This window comes from Myotis daubentonii, chromosome 12, assembly GCF_963259705.1.
Source record: "Myotis daubentonii chromosome 12, mMyoDau2.1, whole genome shotgun sequence".
Lineage (NCBI taxonomy): Eukaryota > Metazoa > Chordata > Mammalia > Chiroptera > Vespertilionidae > Myotis > Myotis daubentonii.
This window is the reverse complement of record NC_081851.1, coordinates 10,227,238-10,254,024: the sequence shown is the minus strand read 5'-3', so window position 1 is coordinate 10,254,024 and position 26,787 is coordinate 10,227,238. Positions and strand designations below refer to the sequence as shown.

General features: G+C 40.4%; 1 protein-coding gene across 2 annotated transcripts in view; it reads right to left on the bottom strand.

The window, feature by feature from the left end:
* MRPS9 (mitochondrial ribosomal protein S9) overlaps positions 1-26,787 on the bottom strand; it is a 70,354-nt gene that overhangs the window by 7,310 nt on the left and 36,257 nt on the right. For both annotated transcript variants that reach the window (XM_059658934.1, XM_059658935.1), the window contains exons 3-7: positions 25,682-25,744; positions 25,562-25,592; positions 12,123-12,202; positions 2,835-2,920; positions 1,891-1,966 (exon numbers count right to left, since the gene is read on the bottom strand). In XM_059658934.1, coding sequence (XP_059514917.1) covers positions 1,891-1,966; positions 2,835-2,920; positions 12,123-12,202; positions 25,562-25,592; positions 25,682-25,744 — 336 coding nt within the window. The remainder of the gene's footprint in view (positions 1-1,890; positions 1,967-2,834; positions 2,921-12,122; positions 12,203-25,561; positions 25,593-25,681; positions 25,745-26,787) is intronic.

Below are 26,787 nucleotides of genomic sequence, written 5' to 3'. Positions count from 1 at the left end.
GTTTATGATTTCCTTTAAAACCGAACAATCAAGCTATTTAAAAATTCAAGAGATACTTGACTTAAAGGGCAACCTCTTGAAATAAATTATCCTTGCTACTCTGTGCATTTTTTTTAATAGTTCTTGAACATGTGATTAGAAAGTAAACAACTTGGTATTAACCCCTTAAAATTAGAAGTCAGAATAATCATTCTAAAGTGTTTTTGCAGAAGGAAACAACTAATACTTGAGATCCTCAGGTATGTGCAGTATGAAACCAATTCTGATCATCTTATTTATGTTTTTGCCAACCCTAAAAGTCACACTCGTCTTTGTTACCATTGACTTTAGTGTGAAAATCTGCTATTGGTAACATGAATTATAGAAGAATCTCACTGGTAAGATCAAAAGCACTGCTTCCATTCCTGCTCCCTGTGATGTTACAATAAGAGAAGGCCATTTTCTGAGTGAGGGTGTAGCACTCAGCCACCAGTGATGCTGGCCTGATAAAGCTCCATTCTTCCCTCCAACGACAGGCCTATATCCTTGGTCCTCAGCGATTCTCTCAATTCCACTGCACACAGTGTGACTACTGGTGAACCTACCAAGGGGGTAACTGCAGGGATGACATAGTCATGCTCATGAGCTAAGAAGTTTAGGAAGCCACTGACTGTTCCTGCCTCATTCTTCTTGATACCAGACTTCAGCCGATAGCCACTCCCCAAAAGGATAGAAGACATACACATCTATGCACACCTGTATAAGTCTTTGAGATGTTTTCAAAATAAAAAACACAACCCTGCAGTATGAAAATCAAAGCAACCAGAAACAGGAAACCATGAGGTGCTGTGTTCCATGGAGAAGCAAAGGGAGATTTCCTATTGAGATCCGAGTTCAACAACACCGACTTGGCAGTCAGTTGGACATTAACTCCAGACCTACCACTCACTCACCGAATGCCCGACACCTTGGTTAAGCAACGTTCTAATTTGTTAATTTATCCAATATGTTCAATGAGAAGAAGGGCAATGTCAGTCCATGACTTAAAATCTACTTGGTGGCAAGGCACACCACTGTTAGCCACTGCCAGGTAAGAAAAAACACTCTTAGAACAATTTTGAGATTAATCTACACTGAAATCTTCCAAAAATAATCTAAATTTAGAATATAAAAATATGTAAAACATCAAATTTCCTCTGATGATACTGGCATATATTAGGACATTTTGTAAACAATCTGACTGAGACCTAAAGCAGGAGTCAAAAGCAATAGGATAGCATTCACCTGGAAGCTTGCTAAAAGTATTGATTCCGGGTGACTCCCCTAGAAATTCCGAGCTACGTCTGAATATGAGGACTGCATTTTGTAAGCAGCATTCCAAGTGATTCTGTCACAGGGGTTCTCCAGATCCAGCATGAAAAGTAGTGGCCTCGAGATACTGCACGTAGGTCAGCCAAAAAGCAGGAAATTGTATGAAGGTCACCACGGCTTCACTCCTTTCCTCCTTTCCCTGTAACAGCACCTTACACTTATCAGGAGCTTATAAAATGAGCTACCTGCTTTACTGAGACAAAACTGGCATCAGCAGACCAGGATCCCCAGAATGACAAGCAGAGGACATGAGGGCAGGTACACAAGGAGGGTCTGGAGACCAAGCATGTCACCTTCCTGACCACAGGCAAGGTCCTGACCCATGGCAGAAATCAACTATAAATATGTTTATCAAAGGAAAACGGTCTTAGGAACAACTACCTCTGAGGAACATCACTGTTAGGGTTCTAAATACAATATTGTCTGCATTGTTAGGGCACAGGTGCCCTTAAACTAAAATCATTAATTACTCACTTTTTGTTGTTGTTAATCCTCATTGAGGATATTTTTTTATTGATTTTTTACAGAGTAATTACTCACATCTTGATCTGACAGTTTTTCCACCAACATTTCTTCTAGTTCCTCCTTAATCAGCCATCTGCTGCCAATCAGGTCTCTGTTAAAATATCACATAGATTCTCTTTTAAATTAACCATGCAATTAGAGTTATATCACAAAGGATCCCACATGTAGTAGCAATTCTTGATTGGGAAACAAATTTTTGTACTATATAGCTGTAAAATTTCATCCAAGTAAACTAATTTTCAGAAATAATTTTTCACTTCCTCAATCTACTCTAGGAAAGATACTCAATCTAGCAAATGTTTTGTTTGAAGAGTTAACATGCCACTGTGAAATTAATTTGATAATTAAAGCCATCATATTTCTTAAAAATTAAAAGTTCACTTGTTTTTCATAATTCACTTCACAGAAGATGCTTTGAGTGCACTGTGAATCTGCCAATGGGCTGAAGTAGTAACACATCCAAAAGAAGGGCCAGGCGTGGTATTTACAACCTCAACAAGATATGCTCGAAGATTTGTGTCTTGTGCGTAAGGATAAGTATGTCAATAACCAGGCTGAAATGTAAAACGGGTTGCTCAGGATGATGGATCTAATAATCTACCACTGTTTGCTAAATGAAAGCTCAAACCTTAAAATACTAAAAAAAATTTAAAGCATGTAACATTTAAGTGTGTAGCTATATACACAAAAATTCTGAGGCTGCCATACTCAAGTATAGTTATTAAATACCATTTAGTATATAAATATGGAAAGAAGTACCATATGAATATAATCTTAATATTTACTTTCTCTCAAACAAACAAACAAAACAATCACCTACTATTTTGACCTCTAACTTTAATGATTAATGCTGAAATACTGAACCAATTTTTAGGCTTAAGGTATGCTTTAAAAACACCAATGATAAGTGGCATGTTAGTTCAATTTTTCATATATTTTAATAGAAGAAAAGAACTTACGTGGTTTTATCTTTTTCTGAAACCAGACCTTTGGCTTGCAACTGATTTTTATGTTTTTCTATATCGAGTATCTTTCCATATGTGTCCTGTGGCAAATAAAATACACATGCTAAAATAAGGGAGATGGTGCATTATTACTTTTACTTTACATTTTCCCTGAGCACCCCTTACTTCAAAAGTGACCTCTTCAAATAATCTAGCTGCATAGCAAGTAATACTGAAAATGCTTTGTAAGAATACTATTTCTCATTCAAACTCAAGAATGGAAGAGTAATTTCAATGAGAATTTAGTATAATGCATACATTAACTAATTTTTAAATAACTAATTTTTAAGTAACTGTCAGACACAACTTCAGTGAAGTTGGTAAAAACTAATTTCCTTAGAGTCCCACAAACAGGAACAAAAATTTTCCTTAGAAAAAAATCTTCATTTATATAGCAGTATGTACTTTAAACTTAAGAGAATTAACCAGTAAAAGTTGTGGCATTTACAGCTGAAGTGCTTATCTCATGTATATTTATATAATATTTAAGTCCTCACTATATACTTTGTATCTTAAAAATAGTGTTCTATTATATTTACTTTTCATTATCTGTTTTATTAATTTACTTTCTAATAAAGTCTGCGAAATGTATGGCACTTGTTAAACTGTAATACAAATAGGGGGAAATTTTCCATTTTGTTAGAACTTGGCAATACAGGTTTACCAACAAAATACATTTTCCAGGAAATGAGTTTACACAAACAAAGTAATGCAATTGTTTCCCAATATTTTGTTTGAGCAAACTTATTTGGATTAACATCCAATATGTGAGTATTCATCTATAATTACACATAACCTACTTTACTAATACCTAACAAACAAAGAGGCATTTTCAAAGAGTGACATTTTTCCCCTCGCTACTCACGACATCTTCCAATGTCATTAGCGAATGTCGGAAGACAGCTTGTTGCTGATAGAGATGCTCACCCAGATCACAGACAGTCTTAACTAATCATTTCAGATTTGAGGGGCAATTTCTTATGGGCTTTGATTATACTGCCATGTTATATCACAATGCTGCTAGTTTGTTCTAAAAGGAAGTATCCCTTTGCCACTGTCTTTGTATTTACCACTGCTTTCATTTTATTATTAATTCAGGAACCTATTTTCAGGAATCCATTTCTCTTATGGGGGACAAAAATGTTAAAAAAAGAAAAAAGAATGTAGCGGGGACAGGGGACATATGTAACATTTTCAATAATAAAGAATTAAAAAAAAAGAGAGGAATGTAAACACAGAGCCTTTGAGTTTCACAAATACAGGTGAGAAAAGCCGAGGCTAACTCTGTGGGCTGAGACTTCCCATGATAAGGATGTAAAAGTTCATTTCTTGTGGCCGGGGAGACTCAGCAGAGCGCTTTTGTTCTGTTTTCAGCAGGACTAGCAGAACTGACAGCTCATGAGAGACAAGAAAAGCAGCAGAAAGAAGAGAAGCAGCAGTCTGAAGCTAAGACACGGGCTGAGCTACAGATTCTAATGGTGGACACGAGTATTCCAGAGTGAAACACCTACTAGTTCAGGAATTGTAAAGGTCAGGACAGCAGTAGCATCCAAGCCTAAGACTGGTTAGAAATGAAACTTCGCGCCCTCGCTGGTTTGCTTAATGGTTAGAGCGTTGGCCTGCAGACCAAAGGGTCCTGGGCCCTGGTGGGGGCTCATACAGGAGGCAACCAATCGATGTGTTTCTCTGTCTTTCCCTCTATTCCACTCTCCCTAAAAATCAATGGAAAAATATCCTCAGGTGAGGATTAACCAAAATAATTAAAAAAAAGAAATGTCACGTCACAGGCCCCTCATCAGACTTTCTGAAAAGGAACCTGGTAAGGCCAGCAATGTTAATGATGCCCCCAAGAGATGTGTGGTCACGCTTGGATCTGTACACTAGACCTGTCGAGAGCAGGGTTCAATGCGACAGCAAGAGGACAAAGCAAATTAATCTGCTTCTAGTGTCCTATTAGGATAACTATCTCTACAACCACAGCCAAGGTACAAATCCATCAGCTGTAGCAGCAGCAGAACGTATGTGAACCATCTGTCCAACTAAAGAAAGCAAAAGCTAACGTGAACCCTCACAGATAAACATGTTCCTGCTATTCAACTTAAAATTTTACAACTGCCTCCCACGAACTGGTAAGCCTTATTTGACTGTGGTTAGGGAATCTTTGACTCATTTCTAAAGGATCAATAGTGGGTTGTGACCCTAACTGAATAGTATATCAGAAAAACTTCTATGCACTTGTTTTGAGAAAGCAATTCTCAAGTGCCCTGAACGGGTAAAATAAAAGCAAAAGTGTCTGAAGTGGACAGACACAGTACAAACAGCATCACACCGGGCGCCGGACCCCAGCCAGACTGCCATGTTTGGGGACACTGGTAAAAGGATGGTGCTAGTTAAGATTCTGAATGCAGCCCTAACCAGTCTGGCTCAGTGGATGGAGCGTAGTCAGCCAGTGAACCGAAGGGTCTGAGGTTCGATTCCAGTCAAGGGCATGTACCTTGGTTGCAAGCTCAATCCCCGGCCCTGGTCAGGACACGTATGGAGGGCAACCAATCGATGTCTCTCTCTCTCCCACTCCCTTCCACTCTCTCTAAAAATCAATGGAAAAATATCTTCGGGTGAGGATTAACAAAAAAAGAAAAAAAAAGGTTCTGAGTGGGTGTCACAGATGTTGTGTCTTTCAGATCTAGCTAAGGAAACATAAATCCAAGAGAACACCACCAACAGTAATAAGATACTCTCTCCTTTTTGTGAGGGTCTGTTTAATTTTCTGGAATAACCAAGCCAACTAAAATAAAAATAACTGACCTGCTTCACAGTAAAGTTTCAAGTCAAAGTTTGGGCTGCTAAATTCATCATCATTTTCAGGTGGCTTTTGAGCAATTTTTACTTTAAGTCCATATTTTTCTTACTGTTTTCTTTCACTATGCCATTACCATCGTGTTCCACTTGGCTCCATAATAATTTATAAATAGTGCAAGTAAAATAATTAGAAAAATATGAGAAAATAACAAAGTTCATGTCAAATTTCAAGCACGGTAAATTTTGTTCATTTATGACAAATGTTAACACTTTGATGGCTGCAATCTGTCAAATTACATAATACTCATTACATGTACTTCTTCAAATAGGGAAATATATGTAAACTAGTTAGCACAGTGCCTGACCTATGCTAATGGGCAAGAAATGGCAGCAGTGGTGACGTCTGACATCTGGGAGCCTAATAATGGAGAAACGATCTTCCTAGTACTCCATTTCTATTTTTCTTTTTTTTCTACATAATACAACCATTCCTGAAATTCTATCTTGGTTAGAAACAACAGTTCTCTGGAAAGTAGACTCTATAGCCTCAACTCCCTGAAGATATGTGTACTAATTTACATAAAAAAATTCTTGAGGGTATAAAATATGCCAGGAACTGTCAATATCACAGATTATCACTGGTAGCTTTTGGTATACTGTTAAATTTCCACTTAATTTTTAAGGGACACTAGAGAATTAGTATGACACTAAGTTTGTATACTGTATTTAATAGTATCTTTTTGAAATATGACAGGAATAACCCAGATGTGAAATGCTGAATCATTAATCACAGTTATGATTAATATTTCATAAAATCAAAGTGAGCCTATCTACCCTTGTGCCATCAGATTTCCATAATGCATGAGTCAAATTTAGAAGGTGCCTAATTTGAACATACCAGATGCTCAGGTTCAGGAAAGAAGTGCTTAAACTAAACCCTCCTGAGCAGTATGATTTTTGGTCTAAAAAAAGCTGATTTTAGTCTTCTAAAACCTGATTTGGTTGTATTAATCATGTAGAAATTCCAAATTTAGGAAGGGTAAACAAGTAACGTTTCTTGGGAGAATGGTATAGGAAAAGTCAACTGAATTTTGATGTACTTATTTACAGTTAACACACTACTAATAATTACCATCTTAGATACTAGACAGAAACAAAAAAGCAACACAGTTAAAATTATGTATTTGTGTTTTTTATCACAGAAAATCAATTTCCTAAATAACATTTTTCTAGATTTTATGGCTACTGGCATATACAAAATCAAATGAGATAAATATAAATATAATTCATTTATCATAGTTTCTGCTATTTATCTAAAGTTCCAAGCAACATAGTTCTTTTGTATACTCTTGCTATCACTCTGTGAAAACAATATGTTATGTAGTTTACACATCATACAGTGCTAGTCAACATAAAAAGGGAAACAGACTCTTATACATGGCATACAGAAAAGTACTTTGGGAAAGCACACACAGGAGTAATTCCATAAAAAAGCTTGTAACTCTCATACCATATACTTTTACTATTCAAAGTAAGGCTTCACCACATATTATAATAACAATTATACCATTGTAAGAGTAATCTGATGAAAACCACAGAGGCAATAAGTTGAATCAGCTTTTAAAATTTAAATTTTAATCGTTACATTTAGTACATGCAAGATATAAAATGGTAATTATTCTAATGCATATTAAAGATACTTCAGGAACAGCAGTTTCTATTGCTGAGTTAATTCCTGAATTGACTCCTGCTGTCAAGAAGTCTTAAAACAGCCCACGAAATGCCAGCATCCGTCTGTAGCTTTCTAAAACCAAGCCCTTTACATAGTGTAGGTATTCCGTAACACCTCACGGTGAGAAGGCTCACTGTTTTAATTCCATCTTTACAGATACAAGCAGAACATCAAGAGCTTTCAATATTCATCGCAAGATTACAAAGATGTGAAGGAAGTGAGGCCTGTGACTGCAGGTCCCAGGAGAGGGCTTTCAGAGTCTGGAGTCTTAACCGAGGAGCCCCACGCCGCTCCTGGCTGCTCTCCACACGCCTGCACACGATCACAGAAGGCCACGCCAGTCACTTAAACTGGGGGATTTTTAAAGAAGCCTTCTTTCAAAAGGCAGCAAATCTTGATTATGTGTAAGTTATCGGAATTAGAATTACTTGGTTTTGTTCCAGATTTTTTTAAAATTCAGCAGAGTAGTTTAAGTATATAATGATCTACGTATTCCCTAATTTTATACTTTTATTGGAGTAAAAATTTCATCTGTGACCATGTGATTCCTTCAATTTATAAAAATACTCCATTGTTTACTGTAAAACTTGCCCTAAACTATCAATGAGATTTCTATAAGATGATTATTCCCACTGCAGTTTTTAGAGCTGACTAATCTTACCTTAAGACTGGGGAGGGGAGTGCATGTAAAATTTCAATGAACTCTTACTGCACTTGACAACTTAGCGTTTTAATACGCTTTCCAGCCTTCCCCAAGCACTAGTTTCCCTGAATTTTTAAAAGGCGTTCTGGGCAGAAAGGGCTCCGGACCCAGCATGTTTCAGCAGCAGTGCGTTAATGCCACACGTTTCTTCACTGAAGGACTTCACAGAGCTGCTCACACTAAGTATCTTCTTATTAGTTTCTCAGTTTGCCGCCTTCCCCCACTACCTTAACTTCAGAGACCCTTTCTTGGAGATTATTTTATAACCTGTGTGCCTCAGAAAACACGTTGGGAAAGCTGCATATAAACATGGGGACATAATGAATTATATTTTACAAACGGGTTCCCACTTCAGAGTGAAATAATCACCCCCTATAATGAGTTTTAGATAATTTCCAACTCATTTTTTTGTGAGTGAATTTTAAAGATTTCAGAAATGTATGTATTGATAAAATGAGTCAATCTGAATTAACATTTTTCTGAAAATCTAAGGACCTGAGGTCAAACTCAACCATGACTACCCAGGTGGCCTTGCTCAGGATTCAGCCCACTCTCCCCTTCACCACCGGCTCGGCTGGCCCGGACAGACTGCAACTGCTGCAGACAAGGGGCACCCCATGCAGGCTGGTGCACCCAAAGAGCACATCCTCTGGCCTATCCCGTACTGGTCCCTCACCTAGACCCCAGCCACTCACAACGCAGGTGCTCAATGGCCTAATAACATTGCACAGACATCCCTCTTCAACAAGTCTTCCCTTTCCTCTACACTTCTGCTCAGCTGCTCTAGGAAACTTCTTTTCTTCTTCCTCTAGTTCTTCATTCTGCTCCTGAAACCCTAAACTGAAACTCTTAAGTCATGTCTAAAAAGTATACAAGTTCTATTGGTACGTGGCTGTGAAAGAAACAGAAAGCCATCCATTTGGGTGAAAAAGACAGATGAGCAGTGCCGTCAGGGCTGGAGCTCCCTCTTCAGTTCTCACCACCCTTTGAGAGACTCTTGAAGTCTCCTGCTTCTTACCTAAAGGACGGTTTATTGCTTAAGGAATCAGCTGCTAGCACTGTTTTATACTTCTTTTCACTACACATGCACATCATATTCGCTATATTATAAGTGGCATGTTACCAACTTTCCCAGGAATGTGAAGCAGTATATCACTGTCCATAGGAAAATGCAGTTCTAACTCACCTGCTAACGAACCTTCAGAATGTAACACACAAGTCGGAGACCCCATGGATCAGCAAACTTTCCCTCACTTTATTCTTTCCTATACTTCATTTCAATGGAACAATAAATTGCTTCTTGCTTTTCATCTTCATCCTCCCTCAAAAATCTCCCTGCTTCTCCACAAAAATTAGATGGTCTAATTACAGGCCAACTGGACAGTGTTCACCAAAGCATTATATATCCTTAACTGTAAGCTGTATCAGGACTCCCTTCTATTAGTTGCTATAATGTAATATATAGGCTTAGCATGCAAGCAGGGACTAACTACTAAAAGGAAGACTGGCACAGGGGAAAGGAAGGTTAAATGGCACCAGAAAGGTCTCCTATTAGAACTGCACACATGCTCTAGGCCTGTGTCTTTGTGGCAGAAAGCTTGGCCGATGACTGCCATGCTTCAGTTGGGAAAACTGATATGGCTCAGTATCTTTTACATCGTCACATGAAAAGCAATTGCATCAACAAAAAGAAATGGAAACAACAATCATTCATTTCCAAGTGCTTAACGCCCATAAGCTCTGGGGCCTACCCCTTGCTGCAGCAGAGGGCAGGAGTGGACTCACGTAACACAGAATGGAACAGCAGCCCCCCCCACCAAGAGAGGGCAGAACAAAGGAGAGAGCAAACAGCAAACACGTGAAGCAGTTTCCATTTTCATTGTTTTACTTTATGTGCAGTAAGCCCACCAGTCCTGTAAGCCCACCAGCAAGCACTGAGTCGCATGCTATTTAAAGCAGCAAACCGAATCTGAGATGACGTTGGTCTGCATGATCTTGGAAATGAGACTGGTGTGACTAGAGCTGTAATTAATAACAAGTGCCACAGATGATGCTAAAGTGATGGGCATACATTTAGGAAAACATTTATCCTTTTCCCCATACATATAATTACTTTAAAGTTCCATAAAACACATTGTTGAAAATACAAGGTTTTATGATAATTTGAATTAAAATTAAAATGCTCAAGTTAACCCCAAATATCTGTAAACTGTTCTGATCAGCATTAAACCCCATACAGTTTGGGAAGTTCAAAACACCCAAGAAAACAAACTGACCTAAATTAAATTTACAGAATTTAACTGAAATATAAAAGCCAAAGAACTCTCCTATATGTAACAGGAACCACATTACTCAAAAAGAAAGTTTAGTAATCAGATATAATTTGACTTTTCAGTCAGAGTATGCTATTTTATCCACTGAGAAACTAACCAGTTTCTTGAGCAATACCTTTTTAAAAGACATAAACAAAAATAAAGTTAGGCCCCTCTTACAATGTGTAATTTCTTCATTATGATGGAATGCAGCAAAACATCTTGCCCTTGGGTTGCTCAGTTTCAGCCAAAACAAATGCAAATGGCTTGTGGGCTGACAGCTGTTTGATAAGGCGCCTGCACAAGACCTGCATGCTTTACTTTCTCCCGTGAAACTTGGGATGAAAGGCAGGAGGCAGGAAGGGAATTAATGTAGCATACAGTCTAAAGGCAATGCTACAGCCGTGATTAAGTAGAAAAGTTAAAAGGCACAGATTTTCCACAGCTTCGCTGCGTGCAACCCATCCGTGTAACAAGTTGACAGGCCTAGCGCGTCAGCTCCATCATCCCCTCCGACAGCTAAAACGCAGCACTGCATCCCTTTTCAGAGGAAATTTGCGTCTGCACCATGAAGCGTTGTACATTATTTCTTAGCACTGCAGGGGGCTTAAGTCCATATGGAACCTTCACAAATATTACCACAGATCAAACCAGCGGCGTCTGCAGGCAGATTTGACATACCTATTTAAATGAACAGCAGGGGTCCTCGGGCAGCCTCGGGCTGTGCAGAGACAACCTCAGCGGAACGCCTGCGCCTCAGCTCCATTACTCAGCAAAGATACACTCTACATTTATCATTCATTTCATTTCTGCCAGGGCAAGAAGCTCATTTGCCCAAGGTCAACAAAAATGAAAATAAGGTTTTCTTTTTTTCTCCCCCAAGAAATAAATGTACCTGACAAGTGAGGATTTTGTCCTTTGGGTTTCAGTCCTTAAGAGCAGAGGAAATGTGTGCATGGGATTCAAGCAACCTGAAATCAATGGGGGAGGTAGGGGAGGAGGGGACGGGACCCAGTAAATACTCTAAAAAGTCATACAGTGAATAAAGTAAAACTTGACATGTTCTAAGAATGAAATGGGTTCTGTTGCTCAAACCTGGATATTGGCATCCAGGTCTCCCCAGTAGTTATTCTGGGGAATTCCTGAGTTTACGCACTATCACACACTTTGACTCTGAAAAGGAAACTTCCAGGATACTCCAATGCAGGTGGAAGTCAACGTAATAAAATAATTTCTTGGGTCTATTTTCCAGTCTTGCTAGACTCATACACTGCGTAAGTCTATGAGGAGCAACAACTGTACCTAAGTAACAAGTACAGTTAACTGTCTGGCTCTCTCCCAAGGTGCCTTGCAGCTCCCACCACACTCCATAGACATTCACACAGACTCGGCCTTGCCCAGCCTCACGTTTTACCTGGACTGCACTGCACATACACGCACTATGGCCAAGGGAGCATCTATCTCCTATCAGTAAAAGCATTTGAAAGACAAACCATTCTGTTATAAATTCTATAATGTTTACCTTTAGAAAAATGAATAAAATATAAAGATTTTAACATACTGTCTTACCTCTAAAAGTCTTATTTTTGTCCATTATGAACCATTCTAGGTACACCGTGAAGCTTAGCAAAATCTCTGGTATAATCAGTTACTTAGCTTACAGTTCCTATTATTTATCGTAAATGTAATATACTTACATGCATTAATGAGTAGTATGACTGCTTGCCAGTATAAAAGAGATAATGAAATGGACGGCCATCTTCTCCCCACTGGGTTGCTGATAAAAAGCCAGATGAAAACAAATAAATGAATAAAATAAAATTCACAGAAAGGGACCAAATAGATGTATTTAATTGCAGTTATGAGACACATTAGTAATTCTGATTAACTTTTAAAGTAACAAAAACATTAATATTTAAATTTTTAATATTTAGTTTAGCATGTTTAACATGTAAATATTTAGGCTACTTATTTAATACCCATTGACATAAAACAATGTATTTGAGTAACTCTTCTAAATATCTCACCATGAGAATTTCTATAACTTCTTTTAAATAAACACACATAAAATAGCCAAAATCATCCTGTTAGGACAAAAATATTTTGGTGTGACTGCAAATACAATGCACTCCCATATTCTTAAAAACAAAAACTGCTAGTCAATAATGTACTTCATTCAGAAAATTAGGAACAGGCATAATAAAAAACAACTAAGTGGATTTTTCCATGCCACATGATTTATTGCAACTGTGACGACATACCTCCAAATGTTTAAAATGTCTAAAACTGAAGCGGCCCCCAAAAGGTGCTATGTGTAATTCCCTTTAAAATACAGATGGCCATTCACCTCTAACAAACACCAAACAAACTGGGAGTGGAGTCCCTGCAGTAAATAAATCAAACACCAACTCCATGCCCTTTGCCCATGTTCCTCTTGTTTCTGTTAACAAGTTGTAGGAACTCTAATACGTTAAAAATTATACTCCTCTGTCCATTACATAAGGTGTAAACTCTCTTCTCCCAATCTGTCACTTGCCTTTTCATTGTGTTTGTGGTGTCTTTCATAATTGAAAAGTTTAACATATATGTTTTTGTAGAATCTGTCACTTTTTCTCTATTGCAGTGTTTCTCAAATGTTTTTTCATTATCAACCCTATTAAGGAGCCTTTTTAGACTTTTTTTCCTAATTGCCTCCTTCTCTATGAAATTTGAATACCAAACATACTGCATATCGGTTGATGTGTATTGTGGTGGCCCTTCAGAGAGCCGAAACCTTGTAATAGCTGAGATTTTTTTCACTTCCTCTGAACCAATTTATTCCCCTTTAGGCTCAACATCACTCCCATTGAGAAAGCATGCTTTTAAGACCGCGTGCTTACTATAAAAATTATTTTCCTATACTCTGAAATTTTTTTCATGTTTAGAAATTTAATCTACCTGGAATTTCCATTTGTGAGACAGAAATGTAACTATTTTGCCCACCAAGGTGAGTCATTACTCATTAGTTTTTAAAATACTATACTTTCTGTTGAAATGCCACCTGCACAACATATAAGTAATCTTTCCCTTCTGAGGGTAACTGGTATTACACATGGGCCACTTTAAGTGAATACACCTGAAAAGAAGACCAAACTTTCACAGTAACTGGTGAAAAAGAAATCCTGATAGAGTTCAGCTTGAAAAAATAAAATAAGATTCTTATTTGTCAATGTCTTGAGGATGAATTAAATAGTTCTCCAACATCTCTATCATAGATGGCAAATTTTTCAATATTTATAATTTTACTTTGCAATACATTTTCACTATACCGTTAAAGCAATCAGTTAAAAAAAAAAATGACCAAGAAAGACAAACATCATGGCTACATATGAGACTTTACTGTAAAGCTTGGAGGAATTTTGAGTTGGGTCTCATTTCATGTGAGTGTTTGAGTGTGTATGTGTATATTTGATTTCATAAAGTATGCATGTATAAACACATATGTATATACATATATATGTATGTATCCTATATAATAAAAGAGAAACATGCAAATTGACCATCCCTCTGCTACACCCAAGCCATGCCGACCAGCCAATCAGGAGCAAGTATGAAAATTAACACAACTAAGATGGCGGAGGCCACGGAGCTGGAGCGAGCAGGAGGCTTGGGTTGCCCCCGGCAATGGAGGAAGCCAAGCATCCTGCCTGCCCTGGCCGGCCCTGGGCTCCGCTCAAGGCTACAAAGTTTCAATTATAGAAGATAAATAAATCCCAGATACCTGCTTCCAGCCTGCCCTGGCCTCCACTCAAAGAGGGGCTGGGAACCTGGATTGCTAGGGGCAACCCAGGCTTCCAGCCAGACATGGATTCCGCTCAAGGCTACAAAGTTGCAATTATAGAAGATAAATAAATCCCAGATCAAAAGAAAAAAGGAAAAAAAAAAGGAAAGGCTGGGAGCTTGGGTCACCGGGGGGCGTGGCCAATCTGAAAACAGCCATCAGCCTATCACCCAGGCTGGCCAGGAAACCCAGCAGGACTCGCCCACCCTGAAGGGGCCGTGGGCAGCCTGAAACAGGCCTCAGCCCCTCACCCAGGCTGGCCAGGCACCCCAACAGGACCCCCCACCCTGAAGGGGTTGTAGCCAGCCTGCAAACAGCCATCAACCACTCACCCAGGCTGGCCAGGCACCCCAGCGGTAACCTCCACCCTGAAGGGGGTGTGGCCAGCCTGAAAACAGCTCTCATCCCCTCACCCAGGCTGGCCACACTCCTATGGGGTGAGGGTCCCCGCTGGGGGGCTTGGCCAGACTGTGGAAAGCCATCAGCCCCTCACCCAGGCTGGCCAGACACCCCAGTGGGGACCCCCACCCTGAAGGGGGTGTGGCCAGCCTGAAAATGGCCCTCAGCCCCTCACCCAGGCTGGCCAGGAACCCCAGCGGGACCCCCACCCTGATCTGGGACACCCTTCAGGGCAAACCAGCCGGCCCCCACCCGTGCACCAGGCCTCTATCCTATATAATAAAAGGGTAATATGCAAACTGACCCAAACAGCAGAACGACTGGGAATGACTGGTCACTATGACACACACTGACCACCAGGGGGCAGAAGCTCAATGCAGGAGCTGCCCCATGGTGGTCAGTGTGCTCCCACAGTGGGAGTTCTGCTCAGCCACAAGCCCGGCTGACGGCTGCCAGCACAGCGGTGGTGATGGGAGCCTTTCCCGCCTCCTCAGCAGCTCTAAGGATGTCCGACTACAGCTTAGGCTTGTTCCCCACTGGCAAGTGGACATCCCTCGAGGGCTCCCGGGCTGCCAAAGGGATGTCTGCCAGCTTGGGCTCGATCCCCCAGGAAGTGGGCCTAAGCCAGCAGGTGGACATTCCCCGAGGGGTCCCAGACTGCAAGAGGGCACAGGCCAGGCTGAGGGACCCCTTCCCCGCCTCCAGTGCACCAATTTTTGTGCATTGGGCCTCTAGTGTGTATATATAGACTTGATTTCATTCAATCTAAGATGTCACAGATTTTAAGATGTCCCATCATGCATCTTTTACAACGAGAGAAGAAAACCTGATGGCATGCTTCCTAGTTTACATTAATTGTATAATGAATCCTGTTATCAAAGATTAGAGGCCCAGTGCACGAATTCATGCACAGATGGGGTCCGGCCAGCCGGCCCCAATCGGGAGGATTGGGGTTGAGCCTGTCGGGAGGAGGAGATGGCAGGAGGTTGGTTGACTGGCCCTGATCAGGGTAGGGGGCCGATCTGGGGGGAGGGCCTTCGGGAGGTTGGCCGGTTGTCCCCAGCCCCTATTGGGATGGGGGGGACGATCAGGGGCAGGGCCAGCCAGGGGGAGGTGCTGCAGGCCTATCAGGGTGGTGGGGGCCCATCAGGAGCGGGGCCAATTGGAGGGAGGGGCTGCGGAAGGTTGGCCGGCCAACCCTGCCCCCTATTGGGGTTGGGGGTGCAATCAGAGGTGGGGCCAGGTGGGGGGAGGGGCTGCGGGCCTATCATGGTGGGGTGGGCCTATCGTGGGCAGGGCACAATCACAGGCACACATCTTGCTCAACTTCATCCAAAGCATCCCCTACAGCAGCGGTTCTCAACCTGTGGGTCGCGACCCCTTTGGCGGTCGAACAACCCTTTCACAGGGGTCGCCTAAGACCATCCTGCATATCAGATATTTACATGACGATTCATAACAGTAGCAACATTACAGTTATGAAGTAGCAACGAAAATAATTTTATGGTTGGGTCACAACATGAGGAACTGTATTTAAAGGGCCAGAAGGTTGAGAACCACTGCTATAGACTGAATGTTTGTATCCTCCCCAAAATTCATATATTGGGGCCTAATCCCCAATGTGCTGGTATTTGGATATGGGGTCTTTGAGAGGTAATTGGGGCGCTGCTCTCATAAATAGGATTAGTGTTCTCATAAAAGGAATCCCCAAGAGACCCCTAGTCCCTTCCACCATGTGAGGACACAGGGGAAGACAGCTGTCTATGAACCAGGAAGTGAGCACTCAGAAGGCACTGAATCCCCCACTAAGTAGAAGGAAGGAAATATAAAGGTCAGAGGGGAAATAAATTAAATAAAGACAAAAGGAACAATTAAAAAGATCAATGAAACTAAAAGCTGATTTTCTGCAACAATAAACACAATTGACAAATCTCTAGCAGTACTCATCAAGAAAAAGAGAGCCCAAATAAATAAAATCAAAAATGAAAGAGATTACAGTTGACTCCACAGAAATACAAAAGATGATTAACATATATCAGGAACAATTATATGCCAACAAATTGGACAATATAGAAGAAATGGATAAATTTTTAGAGACATGCAATCGTTCAAGACTAAGCCAAGAAGAAAACAATAATCTGAACAGACCTATTACTAGCAATGAAACTGAAGCAGTAATTAAAAAACACATAAAACTCCTGCCTGGCTGGTGTGGCTCAGTGGTTGACTGGTTGATCTATGAACCAGGAGTGCACAGTTCGATTCCCTATCAGGGCACATACCCAGGTTCAGACTCAATCCCCAGTGGGGGGCACGCAGGAGGCAGCCAGTCAATGATTCTCTCTCATCATTGATGTTTCTCTCTCTCCATCTCCCTTCTTCTCTGAAATCAATTAAAAAAAAAAATCCCAACAAATAAAAGTCCAGGACCAGACTCCTTCACAGGTGAATTCTACCATTCAAAGAAGAATAAATACTTATCCTTCTCAAACTGTTCCCAAAAATAAAAGAGAAAGGAACTCTTCCACACTCGTTCTATGAGACTGATGTTACCCTGATACCAAAACCAGACAGACACTACAAAAAGAATTACAAGCCAATTTCCCTGATAAACATAGATGTAAAAATTCTCAACAAAATACTAGTAAACCAAATTCAACAATATTAAAAAGATCATACTTCATGATCAAGTGGGATTTATATCATGGATACAAGAATGGTTTGTTATCCACAGAACTATTACTGTGGCACATAACATCAACAAAACCAACAATAAAAATCTATGATCATCTCAATAGATGCAGAAAGGAATTTGACAAAATACAATATTCATTTATGGTAAAATCTCTCAACAAAGTGGGTACAGAAGGAACTTATTCATGATGATAAACGTTATATATGATCATCCCACAGCTAACATCATACTCAATGCTTTTCCTCTAAGATCAGGAACAAGACAAGGATGCTCATTCTCACCACTATTATTCAATACAGTACTGGAAGTACCAGCCACAGCAACCAGACAGGAAAAAGAAGTAAAAGTCATCCAAACTGGAAAGAAAGAAGTAAAAGTATCCCTATTTGCAGATGACATGATACAATATAGAGAAAACCCTAAAAATTCCATACAAAAATGTGATTAGAATAAATGAGCTTAGTAAAGCTGAAATATATAGAAAGCTACAGAAATCTGTCATTTCTATGCACTAATAATGAATGATCATAAGAGAAATTAACCCCATTTTTAATGCATCAAAAAGAATAAAATAATAAAAAACCTAGGAATAAATTTAACCAAGGAAATGAAAGACCTGTACTCTGAAAACTGTAGGACATTGAATAAAGAAACTGAAGAGGACAAAAATAAATGGAAGAATATACCACGCTTAGATTGGAAGGATTATTTTCATTACAGTGACCATACTACACAAAGTAATCTACAGATTCAATGCAATCCCTAGCAAAATACCAATGGCGTTCTTCTCAAAACAAGAATAATTCTAAAATTTATATGAACTCACAAAGGACCACAGTAGCCCAAGCAGCCTTGAGAAGAACAAGGTTGAAAGTATCACGTCTTGATTTCAAACTATTCTACAAAACTATCTACACTAATAAAAGACAAACACGCAAACTGACCGTACCTTCGCTATGCCTTAAGCCACACCCACCAGCCAATCAGAGCAACTATATACAAATTAACCCAACCAAGATGGCAGCTGTCAGCCACGGAGGTGGAGCAAGCAGGAGGCGTGGTTGCCCCAATGATGGAGGAAGCCAAGCTTCCCGCTTGCCGCGGCCTGCCTCTGAGCTCCACTCAGAGTAACAAAGTTTCAATTATAGAAGGTAAACCCCAGATACCTGCTTTCAGCCAGCCGTGGACATGGAGCTGGAGAGAGCAGGAGGCTTCCCTCCTGCCGACCCTGGCTGGCTCTGAGCTCTCAAGGCTACAAAGTTTCAATATAGAAGGTAAATAAATCCCAGAATAATAAAAAAAAGAAAACAAAAAAAGGAGAGGCTGGGAGCTTCCATTGCTGGGGGGGCTTGGCCAGCCTGAAAATGGCTCTCAGCCCCTCACCCAGACTGGCCAGGCACCCCAGTGGGGACCCCCCCACCCTAAAGGGGGTGTGACCAGCCTGCAAACACCCATCAGCCCCTCACCCAGGCTGGCCAGGAACCCCAGCGGGACCCCCACCCTGATCCGGGACACCCTTCAGGGCAAACCAGCTGGCCCCCACCCATGCACCAGGCCTCTATCCTATATAATAAAAGGGTGATATGCAAACTGACCCTAACAGCAGAACGACTGGGAATGACTGATCACTATGACACACACTGACCACCAGGGGGCAGAAGCTCAATGCAGGAGCTGCCCCGTGGTGGTCAGTGCGCTCCCACAGGGGGAGCTCTGCTCAGTCACAAGCCAGGCTGATGGCTGCCAGTACAGCGGTAGTGGTGGGAGCCTCTCCTCCCTCCTCGGCAGTGCTAAGGATGTCCGACTGCAGCTTAGGCCTGCTCCCCACTGGCAAGTGGACATCCCCCGAGGGCTGCCGGACTGCCAGAGGGATGTCTGACTGCCAGCTTGGGCCCAATCCCCCAGGGAGCAGGCCTAAGCCAGCAGGTGGACATCCCCTGAGGGGTCCCAGACTGCAAGATGGCATAGGCAGGGTTGAGGGACCCCACCGAGTGCACAAATTTTTGTGGACCGGTCCTCTAGTAATAATCATAACAGTAATGTTGTGACACAAAAACAGACACAGCTCTAAAATAAACCCTTGTTTATATGGTCAATTAATCTAAGACAAGGAGGGAAGAATATGCAACAGAAAAATGACAGTTTCTTAAGTGGTGTTGGGAAAACTGAACAGATCATGTAGAAAAAAACGAAACGGAACCATTATCTTATACCACATAGAAAAATAAACTCAAAATGAATTAAAGATTTAAATGTAAGACCTGAAACCATAAAAGTCCTAGAAGAAAACATAGGCAGTAAACTATTTGACATCAGTCTTAGTAATATCTTTTTTGATATATCTCCTCAGGTAAGGGAAATAAAAACAAAAATAAACATATGGGACCTCATTAAACAAAAAGCTTCTACGTAGCGAAGAAAATGATCAACAAAACAAAAGGACAACCTATAAAATGAGAGAATACATTTTCAAATGACATGTCCAATAAGGGATGTTGATATTCAAAATATATATCCTTTGAAAAACTAAATCTACCATAAGACTCAGCAATGCTTCTGTGTATAAAAGTGAAACCACTAATTCAAAAAGACATAGGCACCCCTATGTTCATTGCAGCATTACTTACAATAGCCAAGATGTGCAAGCAACATAGGTGTCCATCGACAGATGAACAGATAAAGAAGTGGCACATATATACAATGCAATATTACTCAGCAATAAAAAAAACACCCCAAACCTGCCATTTGCAACACCATGGTTGGACCCATATGTAACATATTAAGTGAAATAAGTCAGACAGAGAAAAACAAATACCACATTATTTCACTTACATGTGGATTAAAAAACAAACAAACAAACAAATAAAACAAAACAAAAACAGACTCACAGAAACAAAGAACAAACTGATGGTTGCCAGAGGGGAGAGGGGTGGAAGGATGGGTGAAGAAAGTGAACGGAAAAAATCAACAATACAGTTCTGAGTATGCAAAACAGAATTTATTTTTGTATTCTTTATTTATTAATAATTATATTATTTTCCATATGAACAGTATAAATCTACTTTTGCCCCCTCTGTATTTCTAAATAGTCTGAAATCTCAATTTTGGTTTACTCTTTAACCCAATATTTTCATGGTTCTGTTAAGTTTTAAGTCGGAAAAATCTAATCTATATAACACCTACTTTTGAGAATTTGTTAGGTTTTCTCTATCACCTATTACCTGGTATTTCTATTAATATTCCATTGGCATCTGCATAGCAAATGTATTCTTTGCACTTGTATCTGTAGCTATAAAATCATACTGTGTTATTCAAATTCTTTAGAGATTTAGTTAACAGCTTTTGCTTTAAACATTTCCATGCTAAATGCTTGGTGCAAAAAGGTTCATGGTCATCAAATCCACTTAATAGATATTAGGTTTTATCAACATAAACTAATGTTCTTGTCTCACTGAACCATTCCCCAGTATCCCTGAATTCCATTTTGTCTAGTATTAGGTACCACTCCTTGCTTCTGTCATCAATTCATACATATCTTTGCTTATCCTAATACTTTTGTCATTTGCTTTAAATAGTAAAGGAGGATTTTTATGTTAACTCAATCTATAAGCTTTCGTCTTTTAACCAGGGAAGCAATAGTGTATTATAAGTGTAATAATCTATTCAACTCTAAAATTCACTGACATTTTTTAACAGAAAAAATCATTTTGTCCTATTATTCACAAAATAAAGCAAAATTGGTATGTAGGTAGGTGGCAAAAATATTTTGCTGATTCTATGGGAGTACTGTTTATTGTTTTATTTTTCTTTTTTGTTTAATTTATTGGGGTGACATCCTATATAATAAAGACACAATATGCAAATTGCCACACAAGATGGCCGTCACAAGATGATCAGCAGGGGAGGGCAGTTGAGAGGGACCAGGCCTGCAGGGGAGGGCAGTTAGGGGTGACCGGGCTGGCAGAGGAGGGCAGTTGGGGGGGACCCAGGGCTACAAAAGAGGGCAGTTGGGGGGGACCAGGCCAGCAGGGGAGGGCAGTTAGGGGCAATCGGGCTGGCAGGGGAGGGCAGTTAGGGGCGACCAGGCCTGCAGGGTAGGGCAGTTGGAGCAACCAAGCCAGCAGGGGAGGGCAGTTAGGGGCAATTAGGCTGGCAGGGGAGGGCAGTTAGGGGTGACCGGGCCAGCAGGGGAGGGCAGTTAGGGGCAATCGGGTCGGCAGGAGAGCAGTTAGGCATCGATCAGTCTAGGAGGGGAGTGGTTAGGGGGTGATCAGGCTGGCAGGCAGAAGCGCTTAGGGCAGGGGTGGGCAAACTTTTTGACTCGAGGGCCACAATGGGTTCTTAAACTGGACCAGAGGGCCGGAACAAAAGCATGGATGGAGTGTTTGTGTGAACTAATACATGTTAACACTGCTGCTGGTGAAGTAGCGGAGGGGAGAGCAAGAGAACCCTCCGCTCTTTTGGCTCCGCGGGCCGGGTAGAACAGCCGAACGGGCCGGATTCGGCCCGCGGGCCGTAGTTTGCCCACGGCTGGCTTAGGGGCAATCAGGCAGGCAGGCAGGTGAGCGGTTGGGAGCCAGCAGTCCTGGATTGTGAGAGGGAAGTCCGACTGCCCACAGGGATCGGGCCTAAATGGGCAGTGGGATCAGGCCTAAACGGGCAGTCGGACATCCCTCAAGGGGTTCCAGATTGGAGAGGGTGCAGGCTGGGCTGAGGGACAAGCCCCCGCCCCGTTCACGAATTTCGTGCACTGGGTCTCTAGTCTCTCTATATAAAAGGCTAATATGCTAAGTGTCCACCTGTTTGCTATGACATGCACTGATCATCGGGGAGCAGATGCTCAATGCACAGGCATGGAAACATGGAACAGATTGATGAATCTCAGAGGGAAGGGGGGAGGGGCGAGAAAGGAGGGTGAGAGGAGATTAACCAAAGATCTTATATGCACACTAGAGGCCTGGTGCATGGATTCATGTACTGGTGGGGTCCTCGGCCTGGCCTGCGCCCTCTTGCAGCCCGGGATCCCTTGTGGAATGTCAGACTGCCAGTTTTGGCCCGATCCCTGCACACCCTCTACTGGGGAAAAAGCCTGCAATCCGGGCATGTGCCCTAACTAGGAATCAAACTATTCATGGGTTGATGCTCAACCACTGAGCAACATTAGCTGGGTACCCCTTTAACCTTCTGTTACTTCCAGTTACCCTCCTTTCCCTCTGGTAAACACCACACTGTTTTCTGTGACTATATTTTTGTTTGTTTTTGCTTAATTCCTATGTAAGAAAATCCTACCAACACTGACATATTTCTAAAATAACACATGGGCACTTGTCAGGGACGAACAGAAGTTCATAGGTTAATGCTCAACACTGAGCCTCACAGGCCAGGCTAAAAAAATGATTTCTTGCTTTAATACTTTTTAAATTAACTGACAACTACCACCCCAGTCCACTCTAAATAAGAGGTTTCAAATGTAAAGGAAAAAATAGTAAATGTATTACTTCCTGGCAACCATAAAGCCTGTGTTTTCTTTAAGATTTTATTTTATGGATTTAAAAGGTAAAATCATAAAGAAGCCAGAGAAAACACTGGCCAGATAAAAATGATGGTTAAATGCTCATTAGAAACAATACCTGACAAGAGATGATGGAATCACATCAATAAAGTAATGAAAGACCAAAAAACGGAGATGGGGGATCTATATTCAGTGGAAATATTCTTTCAAAATAAAGATAAATGTAAAATTTTCATATATAAACTCAGGAAATCTGTACCAAACTCTTCCTCACAAAGTCATATTAGAATGCAAGCAAATTGGTGTGACATTAGTATAAGCACAAACTCTAACCTGGTCTAATTTTAGTATTTTTTAATTTAAAAGAAATCAGTTGTAAATTCCATTATTAGTTATAAAATATTCTTGACCTACCACACAACCACCATGATATACAAGAGTTCATTTCCATACTATGTGAATGACTGCTGACATCCTAATATATAAAAAGCTAGAGGCCATCGAGCCGAAATGACCGGATGGACGATAGAACAGCAGGGGGTCCGCAATGGGGGCAGGGCCGTGGTGGACGCCTCTCCGCATGCCTGCACCAGGGGTCTGGTTCAAATCCTGGATTGTGAGAGGGTGAGTGAGAATGACATAGGCTAAGGGACCAACAGGGGGTTAGTGGGGGTGGAGTTGATCTTGGATGAGCAGGTAGGTGAGGCTGAGCCTCAGAGGGCAGAGCCCTGGCCAGGAGGCCTGTGGTCTGGGTAAGGCAGCCATAGGAGGGATTAGTCTTGGGGATGACACAGGACTTTGGCATTGTAGAAAGAGTAACTTCAGCAGTCAACTGTACACCCCAAATGCTTCGATGGTCCAGGTGGTAGTGGAAAAACGTATCTTTATATAATTTTAATACATTATATTAGAGGTCGTGGTGGTACTGTTTTACCCACAGCATCTACAGGAATTGCTGCAAATTTATTTCTCGGTGGAAGAACCTTTCATTCCCGATATAAATTACCAATTCCATTACATGAAACTTCAATTTCTAGACTTGATATAAAGAATGAAGTTGCTAAAACCATTAAAAAGGCCAAACTTCTCATTATTGATGAATGCACCATGGCATCCAGTCATGCTATAAACGCCATAGACAGATTACTAAGAGAAATTATGAATTTGAATATTGCATTTGGTGGGAAAGTTCTCCTTCTTGGAGGGGATTTTCGACAATGTCTCAGTATTGTGCCGCATGCTATGTGATCAGCCATAGTATAAATGAGTTTAAAGTACTGTAGTGTTTGGGGATGTTTCAAAAAGTTGTCTCTTAAAACAAATATGAGATCAGAGGATTCTGCTTATAGTGAATGGTTAGTAAAACTTGGAGATGGCAAACTTGAGAGCAGTTTTCATTTAGGAATGGATATTATTGAAATCCCCTGTGAAATGATTTGTAATGGGTCTATTATTGAAGCTACCTTTGGAAATACTCTATCTATAGATAATATTAAAAATATATCTAAATGTGCGATTTTTTTTGTCCAAAAAATGAGCACATTCAAAAATTAAATGAAGAAATTTTGGATACACTTGATGGAGATTTTCACACATATTTGAGTGATGCTTTCATTGATTCAAAAGATAATGCTAAAAAGGAAAATTTTTCCATTGAATTTCTTAATAGTATTACTCCTTCGGGAATGCCGTCTCATAAATTAAAACTGAAAGTGGGTGCAATCATCATGCTGAGAAATCTTAATAGTAAATGGGGTCTTTGTAATGGTACTAGATTTATTATCAAAAGATTGCGACCTAACGTTATTGAAGTTGAAGTATTAACAGGATCTGCAGAAGGAGAGGTTGTTCTGATTCTAAGAATGGATATGTCCCCGTCTGACACTAGCCTCCCATTTAAATTAATTCAAAGACAGTTTCCCGTGATGCCAGCATTTGCAATGCCTATTAATAAATCACAAGGACAAACTCCAGAGCAGTGATGGCGAACCTATGAAACACGTGTCAGAGGTGACATACGAATTCATTTTTTTGGTTGATTTTTCTTTGTTAAATTGCATTTAAATATATAAAATAAACATCAAAAGTATAAGTCTTTGTTTTACTATGGTTGCAAATATCAAAAAATTTCTCTATGTGACATGGTACCAGAGTTAAGTTAGGGTTTTTCAAAATGCTGACACGCTGAGCTCAAAATGTTCGCCATCACTGCTCTAGAGAGTAGGAATATTCCTACCTGAACCCGTTTTTGTACATGGTCAGTTATACGTTGCTTTCTCTTGAGTTCGAAGAGCTTGTGATGTTAAAGTTGTAAATACTTCATCACAAGGGAAATTAGTGAAGCACTCTGAAAGTGTTTTCACTCTTAATGTGGTGTACAGGGAAATATTAGAATAAGTTTAATCAATTTATCAGTCATTGTTTGTATCAGTGTTGTTTTTACATCATGTTTTTGTTGTTTTTATATCATGTCTTTGTTGTTATATCATGTTGTGATTATTAATAAATTTACATATTATTTTCATATACATTTTACTAATTTTTCTTTCATCTCTGACACTTCTATTATAGAGAAAGGGCAAATAGCAATATTAAAATATTTCCTCTAATTAATTCCCTTTTAATGTGCACGAATTTCGTTCACTGGACCACCAGTATAACATAACAATATAGCAACAATAACTGCTTATTTCATTCTTAACAAACTTACCTTTCTGTTTTGGAAAAATCTGTTCAGGATGCTGTAAAATAAATTTAAAAATGCATTAGATAATTACTGCAACATATAAAACTAAGTGAAATTTTTAAAAATATGAATTAAGATAATTACCTTCATTATTGGTCTGGCTCGCTTCTCAAACAAACCACTGGGAAAAAGATAAGCAATAGCTCTCTGAAAATACACATAAAGGTTAATTAACAATTGTTATAAAAACCGGTTAATGTCATGATTAACAGTTATTGAGTGCAAATGTGCCAGATATCACATTAACAGTTTCATATATATTATCTCATTTCAACATAATCAAAATGTAAGAATGTTACCACATACACATCCCCCAAAAGAAAAATTGTAAGGAAAGTAGTCCATAGTTCTACAACCCCCAGTAGATGCCTGAAACTGCTGATAATCCCCAACCCTATGTATGCCATGCTTTTTCCTATACATACATATATACCTATGGTGAAGTTTATAGCTTCTCTTTGGCGTAACTGAATTGCCAGCACCATTACTCTTGGGATTTGGGGCCATTGTTAAGTAAAATAAGGGTTACTTGAACATAAGCACTGTGATACGTCAACAGTGAATTTGATACTAAGTGACTAAGGGGTGGGGAGTGAATACAGCTTGGAGACAGAGGACAAAGGCTGATTCACATCCTGGGTGAGATGGAAGGGACAGCGATTTCTGGAATTTTTCATTTAATATTTTCAGAGTGAGAAAGTCCACATGTAGCTGGAACTGAGGAAAGCAAAACTGTGGAGAAGGGGGCATTACCGTATTAAACTAGTTATGAACAATTTTCAAGTGTCTCCTCAAACATGAAAGTAATAGCACACATACAGACCATCTCTTCCTTTTAAAGGAACCCTAGACTGGCTGCTACACAACTGCTGAGCTAATGTGCTCCAACGCAACCCTAACGCCCAGCTGGAAGTGCAAATATCAGGCAGAACACTGAACAGAGTAGGCTCAACGTCTTACCCACAGTGACACCCACTGATTTTCTGGCTGCTCTTGGAACTTTTCCTAGAAGTTGTAAGTGATTTTAAACTACATATTCCCAGATGAGGATGCTATTGGCACTTTGAGTGTGATAGCTCCATTGTAGGCAACTTTCTTCTACACTGCAGATCACTTAACATCCCTGGCTCTTTATTAAAAATCTGTGCCATGCCATCCCCAGTGCTTGTGACAAATCTCACGCACACACA